General features: G+C 30.0%; 1 protein-coding gene across 4 annotated transcripts in view; it reads left to right on the top strand.

The window, feature by feature from the left end:
- LOC105833360 (WD and tetratricopeptide repeats protein 1) overlaps positions 1 to 17,718 on the top strand; it is a 213,377-nt gene that overhangs the window by 160,965 nt on the left and 34,694 nt on the right. For all 4 annotated transcript variants that reach the window (XM_036294553.1, XM_036294560.1, XM_036294549.1 and 1 more), the window contains one exon: positions 15,591 to 15,738. In XM_036294553.1, coding sequence (XP_036150446.1) covers positions 15,591 to 15,738 — 148 coding nt within the window. The remainder of the gene's footprint in view (positions 1 to 15,590; positions 15,739 to 17,718) is intronic.

The following is a 17,718-nucleotide window of genomic DNA, read 5'->3' as shown; positions in this document are numbered from 1 at the left end:
ACTCCGTTCCTTTTCATCAGATTAGCTTGAAACTTTCAGGGAATATTCTTGAAATGTCCTACTTTTAGGAAATAACAAAATTGAAAAATCGATTTTTTCAAAGTTACTGACTGCCACTAACCTCTTAATTAATTAGAGAGCAATATAACTTAGATTTTACATTGGTGTCGATGAGATAGATTCCTTACATTTCCAATATTTAACCAATGCACAACTTTGCATCACCTTATCTATTAAATCATCAACATCAATGTAAAATTAATTAATCAGAGAGTAACATAACTCAGATTTTACACTGGTGTCGATAAGATAGATGAGATGTTGTGTAATTTAGAATTGTGGATTAGTTAAATGTTGCTGTAATTGTCAATCAATATTCACAACTATTAATTAGCTTAAATAAAACTTTAAATAAACGTTTTTAATAATACTAATTTTTATTCTTTGGTTTACTAGTAATTATATAATTGCCGGTATCTTGATGACAAAAAATGGTCCTTATCCTTACAACAGTCTTAATAATTAACCACTGCCTAACTCTATGTCATACCTATTTAATCATCAACATCAATGTAAAATTAATTAATCAGAGAGTGACATAACTCAGATTTTACACTGGTGTCCATGAGATAGAAGAGATATTGTGTGATATAGAATTGTGGATCGGTAAATATTGCTGTAATTGTTAATCAATATTTAAAATTATTAATTAGCTTGAATAAAACTTTAAATAAATGTTTTTAATAATACTAATTTTTATTCTTTATTAGTAATATATAAAAAAAATTACAAAATCCAAGATAATATTTTCGATCATATTAAATTCAATCTAAGTGATATATAATTTATAAATACTACAAAATGCATGATATCCCCAAAAATTACCTTTTTAAAAAAAGTAAAAAAAGCGCGCCAAGTATGTGGTTTTTCTTTAAGGAAAAAATCACAAAATCCAAGAATACTTTTAATAAATTCAACTTAAGTGATTTTTTTTATAACGAAAAAAATCACAAATCCAAGATAAAACTTTTGATCACATTCAACCTAAGTAATATACATTTCTAAAATTTTTTAACTTTGATTATTAAAGTAACAATTATTTTAAATAAAAATTATTGTATTCACATACACAAATTAATTTTTCTACAAAAAATATCAATCTTTACTCTGATACAGGCCTAATGAAAAATTAAACTATGAATGCCAACCATAAGCCAAAAAATAAACATCTATTTTTATAGATTGGCGCATATTTCTTCATATCATTATTTTTGTAGAGAAGAAACTTAACACTCATTTTGTGTTTACTCTTAATTGGCGCAAAATATTTACATATCATTGTTTTTGTAGAAAAATTAATTTCTGCGTAAATAATTTTTATTTAAAATAATTGTTACTTTAATAATCAAAGTTATACTATTTTAGGAATGTATATTACTTAGGTTGAATGTGATCAAAAGTTTTATTTTGGATTTGTAATTTTTTTCGTTATAAAAAAATATCACTTAGGTTAAATTTATCAAAAATATTCTTGGATTTTGTAATTTTTTCCTTAAAGGAAAACTATACACTTGGCACGTTTTTTTTACCTTTTTTAAAATGAGACAGAACTATAGTTTTCTGTCTCACTTTTTGGACAAACTTTTACGGGTTCTTTTCTTCTTCCATTAGTATAAGTTCTATGGGTACGCTTATCCGGTCTCAGCTGATTGGCGCATCAGCTCATCGGTCGACGCTATCGCTTATCATCCCGCGTGGGTGACAGATCGTGGTGTCGGTTTCCCCTCAGTGCGGGGCTGCGGGGTGGGACGGGACGACGCGCGGCCGAGAACTCGGGTGCGGTCAGTATGTTGCCACTCAATGCGCGGCCAGGCAGGTACTCACGTGCCGAGATAGGATCGGGTTTCTAGGTTATGGCGCTCAATATGCGCACTAGGAACCCTAGTTCACTTCACCAGGAGGTACGGTCTAGGGGCTGTAATCTCCCATGCTTTTTTCGTGAACAGGGTTTGTGGCGCCGCCGCTGCAAGCGAACCAGCCGAACCGAACTAAAATGCAATATGGCCGTTCTTTCCCCTTTCACCTCACTCCCCTTCCCACCCATTGACCCGCACGTACACACACGCCATACATACACATTTAAATTAATATTTAATAAATTTTTTTAACTTATTTATTTTATGGAACCATTACATGTTTTTAATAAAATTACATTCTATGTGACAGAGCACCTTATTCTCTAAATTACGTTTCTCCTCCAATACAATTTTCTTGCTTTCTTACGCTACAACATACTGGAAAGTAGTTTGCATTCAAGTGATTCTTGACACCCATTAGCTTCGACAAACGATGACCAAAGTTCAACTGATTGTAGCCTCTTTCTTACGTTCATGTGGAATCAGCTGCTTCGCAACATAGGCTGCGTTCCGATATTCAGTGCCAGTACTGAAAATCTATAGTTTACGTCACATATACTGTAGATTTTCAATACTGACAATTAATATCGGAACGCAGCCTTAGCCTGTTGCAAGTTGCGAAGAAGCAGCTGATTCCACGTGGACGTAAGAAAGAGCCTACAATTAGTTGAACTTAGGTCATCGTTTGTCGAAGCTAAGTAATATGATCACAGATTGCTTTTTCTTGGTTATAATTGTAGCTCCCTCATCTAACTCCTCTGACAGCATCTTTATTTTATATGGTGTCGAAGGCTGGTGTACAAATTGGAACAGCTACTGGTGTCTAAAAAAAAACAGTCTTTATACACTACAAATTAAATCGCAGCGAGAAAAAAGCTGTTTCTGTAAGCGGAATTGCGATTATATACCATCAGTTTCAAATTGTTCTGGAGGGAAATATAGGAAATAACCTCCTTCGCTTGACCACAAGTTTGCGCATCACAATGAAATAATCAAATTGGTCTACATAGGAAATAACCGCTCGTTTGCTCGTGCTTGCTCATAAGCTTTGCTTAGCTTTGCTTGTCCCGAACTTATGGAACTCATTACTACGGCCATGTTGATTTTAGACGGCCATATTGCATTTTAGTTCGATTCGGCTGGTTCGCTTGCAGCGGCGGCGCCACAAACGCTGATCACAAAAAATACATAAGAGATTATATGCCCTGGTACGGTCTGCTCACTACGCAGGCCGGGGAAGCTCTGATTTCTTATCGCTAGTAGAGGGCTTATATACCCTCCACCTGGTGGTGAGGGGAGCAGAGAAGAGCAGAGGGGACCGCACGAGGTAGGGGGTAACGGCCCTGTCCTTGTCACTGTCTTAGCGGCGTTGGAGGAACGACTCGTTACAAGTCTTATATCGTGTCTAAGACTACAGGAGATAAAAGTTAAAAGATAATAATCGCATTGATCTAGTCACATCAGTAATTTTATAAAAAAATTTTAATTAGTTTAGCATTGTTTCTTAAACCCATTAACGCCGAAAGACACGCAATTTTTTGTTCATTTTTTATTTTCTTTCTCAGTAGGAAAAATGGGAAATGTTTTGATCAAAACCATATATCTTATTATTTTTGGGTGTGCTCTTTTAATTTCCGAAGTCAAAATTGTATTTTTATGCTTCAGAAAATCAATATGGTGGGTTTTAAATGGAAAAGTACCGAAAAATTGGAATTTTTTTGATATTTTTTTTGAACAGAAAAAGTATTAGGATCTATTTCTAACCGCGTTTAAGGGTGGATAAAATAGTTGAAGTTCAACGAGAAATTTTTTAAACCTCAATTTATTGTAACTTTTCCAAAATGGCGAAAATTGCAAGAAATTTAGTGAAATGTGGATTTTTTCTTAATAATTTTATGAAAATCAAGCATTCTCGAGCTTTTTTTTCATAGTATGAATTTTGGATGAATCTAACATCACTGATTATGTTTTATTATTATTTACGATTATAATAATGGCAGATCCAATATAGCGTTTATAGAACTGAAAAAATATTTAATTTTTTCGTGATTATTAGCAACAAAAGTTTTGAAACCGTAAGTTTTGTACATTTTTTATGTTTTGATTACCTTAAAGTGACGGATTGAATATGGCGAATGAAATATAAAAAATGTCAGAATTTCCAAATGAAAAAGATATCGTATTATACAAAAAATTTCTTGAAGAAAGTATTCTTTTTACTTTCTTCATTGGATGCATTATTTTTGAGAAAATAAAATAAGGTTTTGAAGTTATAATCATTATAAAATATTATTTGGAAATTCTGACATTTTTGATATTTTATTTACCATATTAGATTCGCTATTTTGCGGTATCAAAAACATTTAAAAAACGTACAATACTCATGATTTTAAAACTTTTACTACTAATAATTACAAAAAATTAATTTTTTAGTTCTCTAACCGTCATAATGGATTCGCCATTATTAAGACTGTAAATTTTGATAAAACATGAACAGTGATGTTGGATTCATCCAAAATTCATACTATGAAGGAAAAAAGCTTGACGATGCTTGATTTTCTTAAAGTTATTAAGAAAAAATCCATATTTTACTAATTTCTTGCAATTTTTGCCATTTTAGAAAGGTTACAACAAATTAGAATTAAAAAAAAAATTTTTGTTAAATTTTAACTATTTTATCCACCTTTGGACGCGGTTAGAAATGGATCTTAATATTTTTTCAACAAAAAAAATATCCCAAAAAATTTTTCAATTTTTCGATAATTTTTATACTTAAAATCCGCTATATTGATTTTTTGAGGCATAAAAATATAGTTTTTTAAGAAAAAAATCAAAAGAATATATCTAAATAGTAAAATACATGTTTCGGTCAAAACCTCCAATTTTTTCTATTGAGAATAAAACTCAAAAATAAACAAAAAATTGCGTGTCTTTAAGCATTAATGAGTTAAAAAAGTTATTAACAAAAAGAAATTATAGTTTGATCTATATTTGTTTCACATGAGTTTTCGACTTTTTACACGAAGCGAAATCCATTTCTATCCTCCTTTCCGATGCTTACGACCCAAAACTATGTCAATTGTTTTGTTCCACATGTGGATCAGTACTTTTTTATATGAGTATATCTCAAAAACTATACGAGTCCTACCTTATAAGGAAAAGTTGAGTCAGAACTTTTATTTGTATATGTCCAAGTCAAGGTTATTGGCATAGTGTCTCCTAATCTAAATAATTATTGTAATAAATTTTTTATTTTATTTAAAAAAGTAATTTTGTTGTAATGTGATGTAATTTGTAATACTATATTTTAAAATACAATTTAAAATATAGCTATACAAGAGTTATTCTTTGAGATTTTTTGAACTTAGCATGTTTTTTTATTATATATTGTTTTGTAACAATTTTTTTATAATATTACATTTTATTGTAATTATTTTATTGTTTAATAATTGTTTAATTATTGATGTAATATTTGATTAATCTCAATATATGTGCTATACGCAATATATACTAACAGAATCGTTTTTTGTTATTGATAATTAAATTATTTTAACGTAAATTAGATTTAAATCCTAGAAAGCTACAAAGACGAAGTTGAAAAATTGAAAAATGTATTTTTACAATTTTAAAATAAAAGAACAAAAATTTTAAATATTTTTAAAATTATATATACTTACAAGGGAACCTTGCGAACCCAAAAATTCTGATTTTAATGAAACTTGGCATAAATGTAGAGGGGGTGAATACATGAATTTAGAAATTAAAAGTTGGTGCTTATAAACGGTTTAAAGGGTTGAAACCACCCTTCAAAAATTTTGAGTTTTTGCCTTTTCTGGATATATCTTGTAAACTAAACAAAATATTAAAAAATGTTTCATACAAAAGTTTTACAGTATAAATACCTCTATTTAACTATGTTATTTATTTAAAAAAAAAATTTTTTTTCAAAGACAAATTTTTTTTTTTGGAAAAAAAATTTTTTTGGAAAAAATAAATATGATAGTTGAATAGAGGTATTTATGCCGTAAAACTTTTGTATGAAACATTTTTTAATATTTTGTTTAGTTTGCGAGATATATCGAGAAAATGCAAAAATGTCTCAACTTTGAAGCGTGCTTTCACCCCTTCAAGCCGTTTTTGAACCAAAATAAAACATTTCTAAATTAATTTATTTACCCCCCTCTACATTTATCCAAGTTTCATTAAAATCAGAAAATTTTCTGTTTGGTCTTATAAACGGTTTGAAGGAGTGAAACTACCCTTCAAAGGTTGAGATATTTTTACCTTTTCTCCATATATCTCGTAAACTAAACAAAATATAAAAAAATGTTTTATACAAAAGTTTTACAGCATAAATACCTCTATTTAACTACGCTGTTTATTTTTCGAAAAAAAAAATTTTTTTTTAAATTAAGATAAATTTTCAATAAAATTGACTTTTATGTATATAGCATTTATAAAGTAATTATACTATCTTATACTACGTTTTATTTATATCATATATGTGTATATTATATATGTTATATATTATCTACGTTATAATACTATACATTTATATTATCTGCATCCTTGTATGTATTAGTTTTTATCTAACAGTTGCGCAATATTAGTAGTCACGTTACTTTCACACAGTGTTCATTCTCTCTACGTCACATATTTCACATTCAAGTTTTATATTCGTTATGTCACGGTATGTATCATATATGAAATCACGTATTAATAAAAGTTTGGTATCTTTATTAATGGTGTTACGCGTCATTTTCACATCAGTGTCAAGTCTAACGTGTGTTTGATCAGTACATCAGTATCACATCTAACATGTGCTTGATTTTTCTTGTTAGATTGTTTTTAATTAAGCGAAGCATAATGTTACACATAAATGTTGCAAATGTTCTTAATATGTTAATTATTTTATTTCAAATTACACATACGCCTATAAATGAAAGAGAAATACAATTACGTGATGTGATAAAGGATATTATAACAAATGCAGTGAATGACTTATCATTTGATGTACACACTCATTTTGCTTTAGAATTTCAAAATTATTTGGAAGTGGATTTACCTGACATAGAATATGTAACAGATAAAGTGGAAGAATTTTTAGAAAATGATAATGTTGATTATGAACCTGATAATAAATATAATTGTGAACCAGAAGACGAAATTTTAAATAGTAGCTATAAAAGGAAAGCCGTCGAATATTGGAGAAGTGATAAAAGGCCGACACTCTCTTTTAGGAGTGCAACGTCGCTTCAGAAAGGTGAAGTCCCTACCACAATTATCATTTTAAAAAAATTCTTCTTCAACATTTGTTACATATTCTATGTCAGGTAAATCCACTTCCCAATAATTTTAAAATTCTAAAGCAGTATCAGTGTGTACATCAAATGATAAGTCACATTCACTGTTATAATATCATTTGTTATAATATCCTCTATCACATCACGTAATTGTATTTCTCTTTCATTTATAGGTGGAATATGTATAATTCGAAATAAAATAATTAACATATTAAGAACATTCGCAACATTTACGTGTAACATTATGCTTCGCTTAATTAAATAATCTAACAGAAAAATCAAGCACACGTTAGATGTGATACTGATGTACTGATCAAGCACACGTTAGACTTAATACAGATGTGAAAATGACGCGTAACATCATTAATAAAGATATCAAACTTTAATACGTGATTTCCATTTCATATTTGATATATACCGTGATATGACAAATATAAAACTTGAATGTGAAATATGTGACGTAGACAGAATGAACTGTGTGAAAGCAACGTGACTACTCTAATATTGCGCAACTGTTAGATGAAAACTAATACATATAGGGATGCAGATAATATAAATGTATAGTATTATAACATAGATAACATATAACATACATAATATACACATACATGATATAAATAGAACGTAGTATAAGATAGTATAATTATTTTATAAATGCTATATACATAAAAATCAATTTTATTGAAAATTTATTTTAATAAAAAAAAAATTTTTTTTGAAAAATGAACAGTGTAGTTAAATGAAGGTATTTAGGCTGTAAAACTTTTGTATAAAACATTTTTTAATATTTTGTTTAGTTTACGAGATATAGCGAGAAAAGGTAAAAATATCTCAACCTTTAAAGGGTAATTTCACTCTTTCAAACCGTTTATAAGCCCAAACAAAAAATTTTCTAATTTTAATGAAACTTGGCATAAATGTAGAGGAAGTAAATATATTAATTTAGAAATGTTTTATTTTGGTTCAAAAACGGTTTGAAGGGGTGAAACCACACTTGAAAGTTAAGACATTTTTGCATTTTCTCGATATATCTCGTAAACTAAACAAAATATAAAAAAATGTTTCATACAAAAGTTTTACAGCATAAATACCTCTATTTAACTATGCTATTTATTTTAATCAAAAAAAATTTTTTTTCAAAGAAAAAAAATTTGTTTTTAAAAAAAAATTTTTTTGAAAAAATAAATAGCATAGTTAAATAGAGGTATTTATACTGTAAAACTTTTGTATGAAACATTTTTTAATACTTTGTTTAGTTTACGAGATATATCGAGAAAAGACAAAAATTCAACATTTTTGAAGGGTGGTTTCAACCCTTTAAACCGTTTATAAGCACCAACTTTTAATTTCTAAATTTATGTATTTACCCCTTCTACATTTATGCCAAGTTTCATTAAAATCAGAATTTTCGGGTTCGCGAGGTTCCCTTGTTAGTAACAAAATTGGCGTAACAAGAATTTATACCAAAATCTTGCTCAACTTCAAATAATCGTAACTTGGCAAAAACTGATTGTATTGGAAAGTTTTTTTATTTTTATTTTGATTCTCTCTTTTTTTTTAAGCATTTCTTCAAAAGTAAGAATGTGTTTGGTGTTTAGAAATTTTCATACTTCGACGCGCTTCACGGAGGGCAATAAATTTTTCTAGTAAACTTTATAAGAATTATCGTAAAACGTGAACTTTTTCCTAGAAATTGAAAAGAATTGAAGTCTGTACGATTTTTTTTGGCGGAGTTATGATATATCAAAGTTATCTATGCATTTATTCTGTTTATGCCTGTTACCACCAACATTAGCATTATCCGATGCGTACCACGAAAAAGTTGGCCAGATTTTGCGCATTGTGTGTGTGCATGCGTGCGTGCATGAGTGCGTGCGTGTGTGTGTTGGACGGAAGAAAATATTGCACGGAGATAGCATTACAGCGCATATAGCACGAAATTCCTCAAGATGCAGTTAGATTCTGCATCCTGCATCTTCAAAAAGTCATTTAGAGACGAAGAGATAAAATACATGTATTTCTTCCGTGCAATATTTTCTCATTTTGTTTGTCCAACACATACACACATACACACAAAGCAAAATCTGCAACCTCTTCGTAGTGCGCATCGAGAAATGCTAATGCTAGCGACAACTTAAACGGACTAAAATGCATAGGTAACTTTGATATTTCATAACTCTGCCAAAAAAACGTACAGACTTCAATTTTTTTAATTTGGAGAAAAAAGTTCATATTTCACAATAATTCTTATAAAGTTTACAAGAAAAATTTATTGTATTCCGTGGATCAAGTCAAAGTATGAAAATTTTTGAAGACCAAACACGTTCTTACTTTTGAAGAGATGCCAAAAAGGGAAAAAGAGAAGATCAAAATACGACAAATGCTCTTTAAAGTAGAGGCTTTAAGCTTTAAAATGAAAAAAAACTTTCCAGTACGATAAGTTTTTGCGATGTTACAATTATTCGAAATTAAGTAAAATTTTGGTATAAATTTTTGTTGCGCTAATTTTGTTGCTCAGTATAATTTAATAATAAAGATATTTTTCTACGGCTATATTCAGCAAAGAAAGAGTAACTTTGCAATTATTGATTCTTTATACGATTGGTTTTTAATTTTTGTTGGATCTAAATATATAAACGTATGAAAGAATTTTATAACAGTCGCAAAGTTTTTTGGTTAAAATGCCGAATAAGGGAGACTTTATTGATAACCTTTTCTTTGATATATATATTCAAAGTTATATATTATCAAAATTACCCTCCTGAGTAATCTTTAAAAGGCTTTAGCCGTTGCTTATTATCTGTTACAATGTTATTAACAATAAGTGTTTCATAAACATAATCAAATTTTTACTATTTGAATTCTTATCGCACATCTCATTTTGCATCGTAAACAAAAGAAAGGTGTGAGACGGATCTTGCTTTACGTGGAAAGTTGGAAATTCTTATGGAACAGAACAATTATGAACCTCGTCATGGGCTGTAAGCATTGGAGATTGGAGGGTATGGAGTGGACTTCATTTTATGTAGACAGTCAAAAACACATGTGAAACAAAACATATTAACCTTGTTGCGGAACGTAAGTACTGAAGAGTGTGGGGTAAACCACGCTTTACGTGAAATTACGTTATGCTTTTACATTTGAAATTGTAGCCAAATTGCGACTAAAATTGTATTGAGTTAGGATAGGAAAGTTTAGGGTTGAGATCCAGGGGAAGGGGCGGATCATCGCCCTCGCTTATATTTATACTAGTTTACATAAATTATGATCATTTTATTATTATTATTATTATTTACATAAATTTTTTTTATAAATATATATCTTATTTATGAAACTTTTTAGAATTATAACTCTTTAACAAATTACGAGCGACGATTAAAACCCACATAGAAATTGGCATCTAGTGGATGTCCAATGGACGTCCATTAAACCTCCAAAGATCCATGAGACGTCTATGTCCATATTGGAAGTCAGATGGACGTCTATTAGAGGTCTAGTAAACTTCCTTAGCTTCATTGGAGGTTTACCTCCATTGCGAAAGTTAGATAGACGTCCATTAGGGATCCAGTAAACTTCCATGGCTCCATTGGAGGTTTACCTCCATGGCGGAAGTTAAATAGACGTCCATTAAAGATCCAGTAAACTTCCATGGCTCCATTGGAGGTTTACCTCCATGGTGGAAGTTAGATAGACATCCATTAGGGATCCATTAAACATCCATAGCTCCATTGGATGTTTTCTTCCATGGTGGAAGTTAGATAGACGTCCATTAGGGATCCATTAAACTTCCATAGCTGTATGGAACATTTACTTCCATGGTAGAAGTCAGATAGACGCCCATTAGGGATTCACTAAACTTCCATAGTTCTATGGAACATTTACTTCCATGGTGGAAGTTACCCAAACAACACGCTTGTCAGAATGAAACTTTAAGAGAAATTAAAAAAAAAAACATTTAGATATCTTGAAAATGATGTCAAAATGGTAACATTTATCAGAGACTACTAAGAGAGGTCTTTGAGATATCTCATTGAAGTGTTTCATTTAAGTTTCTTGAAAATGTTCTCCTTATGACATCTAAATGATATCAGCTTAATGTCTCATAAAAGATATCACAATGCTGTCCGATTTTTGAGCCGTTTATGCGCGTCGTAGTTGACTCAGAAATCAGACAACATTATAACATTCTGAATGAGAGATCCATTTGATATTTAAAAAAATTATCATAAAGATAATGTTTTTAAAAATAACGGTTTGTCTACAATTACTACGCACAAAAAATGCACAAAATCTAAATTCATCATGTACTGAACAAAAACAGGATAATAAATGTACTATTCAACTTTTCTTAGAATATATGATCTATATACTATAGTTAACCATCTAATTAACCATTTGAACGATTTAAAGTATTAATGCTAAATAGATCGCAATTTCCATCAAATTATTAAGGTTATGGAAAAAGATAAATTTAACAATGAAATTAATAAGTAAATAAATTAATGCTATTTATTTTTAATATGTTTTGCAAAATTTAATTGCTTTTATAAAAAATAATATAATTGCGTCAGTTTATATATAACATATAGGTATATGTAGACAATAATAAGTACCCATATAGATGAATCAAATTGGCATAGCAGATAGAGTACAAGGTTCGTAATCCTAAGGTCCCGGGTTCAAAACTTACCAGCGGCAAGTAAGAATAAAATAAAATAATATAATTTAAATTTAATTAATTAATAAAAATTTGTCCTAAATTTAATATGTACTGTTGATAAAAATAATTTAAAAAGAATGAAATTTTTATTTTAAATTTTTATTTCGTCAATCATCGATGCTCCATGAAGCCTCTATTAATGATCCACAAAACATCCGTCAGTCATCCATCGAGGTTCCGTGAAGCCTCTATTAATAATCCACACAACGTCTAATAAACCTTTTTGACGACGTCTAATGGAGGTCTAATAGACGTACGCAATGCGGAACTGTGGATTTTTAATGGCTCTATATTGGACGTCTAATGGACGTCCACTGGAAGTTTAAACTTCCATGGCAGACATCTAATGGACGTCTATTGGAGGTTTCATTTCTATGTGGGAACATTTTGAGAGTTATTTAGGAGGGCCTTAATTATAAATGTCAAGGTTAAGATAGATCATTGATGAAGCCTCCTTTATTTGGTATTTTTATTATTATTTTTTTGAACAGTCTGTCTCTCCATTAACAATACGATCGCCATTTATCGAGACAAAGCTGTGTTTGCTTTGGCGTTCATATTGCTGCAAATTACTTTACTTTGGTTGTTTCTTAAATGATTAGTGATATGAGCACCTGCACGATACCCAGTGAACACAGTAATATAGCAGCAGTGTAATAGCAATGTAACCGAATATAACAGGTTACGTTACTCTGAAATTACATGTAAGTTACATTTTCCGACTCAGCAATATAACATGTTATAATTACATGTTATCTAACCGTTACACAACAGTTACAAAGAAAAATAAAATAAAATAAAAATTTCATTTTTTTTAAATTATTTTTATCAACAGCACATACTACATTTAGAATAAATTTTTATTAATTAATTAAATTTAAATTATGTAATTTTTTATTTTAATCTTACTTGCCGCTGCTAGGTTTGAACCCGGGACCTTAGGATGACGAATCTTGTACTCTACCTGCTACGCCAATTTGACTCATCGATATGAGTACTTGTTATTGTCTACATATACTTATATGTTATAAACTGACGCAACTATATTATTTTTTATAAAAATAAATAGCACTAATTTATTTACTTATTAATTTCATTGTTAAATTTATCTTTTTCCATAACCTTAATAATTTGATGGAAATTGCGATTTATTTAGCACTAATCTTTGAAGCGTTCAAATGATTAATTAAATGGTTAACTATATAGATCGTAATTTTAAGAAAAATTGAATAGTATACATTTCCCAGCAAACACAAAGTTACATGTAACGTGCCTGTTAGTTATAATTTCCCACTCAATAATGTAATTGTAATATAACACGTGTGTTATATTACAATTACATTGTTGAGTGAGAAATTATAACTAACAGGCACGTTACATGTAACTTTGTGTTTGCTGGGTTTATTATTCTGTTTTTGTTCACCACATGATGAATTTCGATTTTGTGCATTTTTTGTGCGCAGTAATTGTAGACAAACAGTTATTTTGGAAAACATTATTTTTATAATAATTTTTTTTATTATCAAATAGATCTATCATTCAGGATGTTATAATGTCTGATTTCTGAGTCAACTACGATGCATCGTTCCGTAATAACATCGATACGAACGTGTTATGTTACGATTATACAATTTTTGTTGAATAACTGTAACGCTAAAACGATGTATAACAGCTATATCACTTGCGTATAACAAATATTACGTAACAGGTTATTTCCATGTCATATAGCACCTACATATCACAAGAATAACAATGTTAAATTACTTGTAACTTCCATGTTATATTGCCGTTATAAAATGTGTTTACTGGGTATGTTATCGAAAAAACAAACTATATATTTGACTCAATCTTTTTACAAGTCTACAAGGTTAACGATAATATTTCTTAAATGACAGTTTGCCAAATCAAACTTTTTCTTGCAATATCTTGTAGGACACATACAAAAAATAGAAACATTTTTCTTATACAAATTCACAGGGCCGGCGTGACCTTTTGCGAGGCCTGGTTCAAAAATTTTGCGGGGCCAGAATTCACACATTCAAATTCTATACTTAAATTTTACAGTAAGGAATTATTTATTATAAGTACAAAGGATGTTACATATATTTTTTGTAAAATGAATATTACATAATTTTTCTCGCTTTTTTTTGCTGCAAAATATCTGATGATTACGTCATCAAAATTGATTAAGTTTGCTACTTCGCTTTCTATTGAAAGAATAGCCAGAGATGTAAATTGGCTTATTGATGATCGAAGATAATTTTTTATTAGTTTCAACCGCAAGAAACTATGTTCAGCTGAAGCCACGGTTACTGGCGTTAACATTATTTGTAACGCAATTAATAAATTTGGTTATGCTTCCGAAAGATTGTTTTTTATAATGTATTTTATCGCATCTAGAGCCGAATTGGCTTGCGTTATTGATCGGAACATCTTATATAATCTCTTCAAAGATTTTAGTTCCGTCGAAATCTCCTACCAAATGTAAATGAAGATCTTGACAACATTTTAATAAATATTCGTCATTTAAATTCGCAATCTCATTTATATATAGAAAACCAAAAATATTCTGGTGATTTGCATATAATTCAAATCTACTTTTAAATGATAGTAACGCAGTATCTATTATTTTTAGAAAGTAATGTATACGGAAATATTCTTCGTCGCTGATCGTCGACAATGAAAGTACAAAATCTGCATATATGTTTATGACTTTTGCAAAAAACTATTGATATAGTTTAATTTCTCGTAAAAAGTGCATTTTTCTGAAAGCGTTTGGATTTTTTATTTGAAATAGTTTCCAGGATATAAGAACTTTATGGAGTTACAATGAACTTTGATGATTTTTGTCACGCCTTCAAACTGAATCATCGCTACTAAAAAAATGTCTTGCATCTGTTTATGGTATCATCATTCTGTAAAAAGTTAATCAAAATCGGTGTTTTCTAATTGGATAATTACTTTAACACCTAATGTCCTTCGCACCCGTGTTGCAGACGTGCCAACATTTGATGTTAACATTTAATGTCAACGTCTGCAACACGCTGCAACGAAATATTTCAATGCAAAGACAAGAGAGAAAATCTTGCGCTCATGTCAGTGTACAGCAAGTTGTCATCGATTAGTGGATTATGCGATTGCATTTTCCACACACACCCGAATATTCAATCTACTATACAGGGAGTCCTGCAAAATGTCTGATGAATTTTCGTAGACCGCGAGGCCTTTCAAAACGCGAAACCGGGTTCCGGCGAATGCGTTGAACTTGCCGGTCCTGCAAATTCATCCTTCCATCGATTGCATCTATTCACTTGATCGGTTTAATCATTATTGAGATCCGATAATTTAAAGATGTCTCAAAAGATATTTCGCTTAAAAGATTCTCTCATTTTGCTACACGTACACTTGATGCGACAATGACTGTGCCTTTTGATAATTCTTATTGATCTAAAAATATGATTATTTTTTCTCTTTCTTTTAACTCGTAAAAATGATTATTGAATAAGGAAAATGTATTTTTCTTTATAAAATTATACAACGTTCTTAGTGTAAACAAGTTATGTCTGTTTAACATTACATAATTTTATTTGAATATTTAACATTTAAAAATAAATATGTTCTCAAAACAAAAATGTTCTTTTTTCTGTATAGGAAAAGACATCACACAAACAAGACAGACGTTTCTTCCATTGTCAGAGTACGAACAAGAATGGAGACGTAATACAATCGACTACGCAATGAGATTTTGTGGTCATTGTAATACTACAACCGACATAAAGGAGGCAAATTTCTTTGGAAAGTAAATAAATTTGTAAACAGTGAACTATATTATAATTAAAAGACATTGAATAAAACCATGGAGGAAAGAATAACAGGAGGGAGTGTAAGAGTATATTGTCACTTTCGAATAAAAGGGCGTTAACTCAGAAGCCATTTGAAAAGGACGTTAACTTGGAAGCTAATTGAAGGAGGCGTTAACTCGGAAACCGATTGAAAAGGGCGTTAACTCGGAAGCCAGTTGAAAAAGGCATTAATTCATCTGCTAAAATTTTTTGTTTTATTTTAAGTTGGCAGCCATAATTTTGCCGAAATAATTTTGGTACTTGATTTAAAACATAAACATATTGAAACAAAAATGAATATGCACATATAGGTAGAGCACCAAAATTATTTTAGCAGTGCTATTAAAACTTAAAGCGAAAACTTGAAGCGAAAAATACGAGCCTTTTCAACCAGCTTCTCAGTTAACGTTTTTTCCATCCGGCTTCCCAGTTAACGGCTTTTCTAACCGGTTTCCGAGTTAACGCCCTTTTCAATCAGCTTCCGAGTTAACGCTGTTTTCAAACAGCTTCTGAGTTAACGCATTTTAATTTGGAAGCGACAATATTGTGTATATTGTGCTTACGTCGTAGGTTTCAAAATAGCGTAGCCAATTAAATTCCTTACCTTGTCTTTCATAGTTGGTATCCTTCTCGCCTTAACATTCTCTTCTATTATTCTTTCCTTAATGTACAAATTATATGAAAAGAAAGAAAATCTTAATCAAATTGCATAAAAATTGGATATGTATAATTTTTGACGTCTGGTTAAAATTTTTGCAAATGGACTACTTTTTTTCTAAGGGTGTTCGAAGGTGGTAATATTTAGAGTCCGACCGAAATTTCGGTTTTGGTTTTGGTTACGGCTAGTTTCGGCCAAAAATCAAGATTTCGGCTTGATTTCGGTTTCGGCCGAAATTAAGAGTAAATTTCGGTGTCAGCCGAACTGTTGACATCGACGCCAGCGCCGTCAGCGGCTGCGTCATCTCTTATCTTTTATCCGTTTTCATTCAAACAACTACAAAAGGCTACAAATAAATAAATATTTATCAGTTCAGCCGACTTCTGTAGCAAGCGAACAAGTATTTAGCTCTGCTGGGCAGATTTATGCAGATAGTCGCAGTAATTTATTGGGAAAAACGAGAAACTTCTATTTTTATGTTACAACATAAAATTATTTAACTCTGATTATTAAGTTTTAATATAATGTTAAATAATAAAACTGTACTGTATAACTTTACTGTTATACTATGCAATGTATCTAATATAATTTCTATTAAAAAGTTGATTTTTTAAAAGATATTTTTGTTTTTTGTAAAAAATACATTTATATTGTAATAAAATATAATAAATAATAAAGTATTAATACATTCTTAAATAAAAGCTTATTTAATAACTGATAAAAAGCTTATTCGATAACAGAATACTTAAATATTAAATATACATTTTTCCAACAATCTCTTAAATTATATATATATTTTATAAATTTTTTCAAAAGTTTTTGTTTTCGGTTTCGGTTTTGGTCGAAATTCAGAGAAGACCGAATATTCGTATTCGGTTTCGGCCAAAACAAAAAAAAGTGGTTTCGGTCGGACTCTAGTAACATTAGATTTACATACGCTAAAGAGAGTATTAATTAATCGACATGTGGCTATGTGTGTGCATGCATGCACCATCTTTCTCCAAACTCTTTTTAAGATCTTTGAAAGTCCTCAAATCAAAATATGTTCTTTTAATACTAAAGTTTCTATTATTTATTATTACTGTATGTTAAGTCTGTTTAAAATCCGACTAGTGAGCTTGAATTTTTACACATACATGCCTCCCTATTACAAACATACGCATGCACACACCAACATAGGGTATATTTCTACATGTAATTTCTACAATGAATGTCGAATAAATTAATATATCTTCAGCGTATATAAAACCAATATGGCCAACACTTTTAGCAAAAAAAA

Source organism: Monomorium pharaonis, chromosome 1, assembly GCF_013373865.1.
Source record: "Monomorium pharaonis isolate MP-MQ-018 chromosome 1, ASM1337386v2, whole genome shotgun sequence".
Taxonomy (NCBI): Eukaryota; Metazoa; Arthropoda; class Insecta; order Hymenoptera; family Formicidae; genus Monomorium; species Monomorium pharaonis.
The sequence above is the reverse complement of the archived record's forward strand: the minus strand, read 5'-3'. Positions and strand labels throughout refer to the sequence as shown.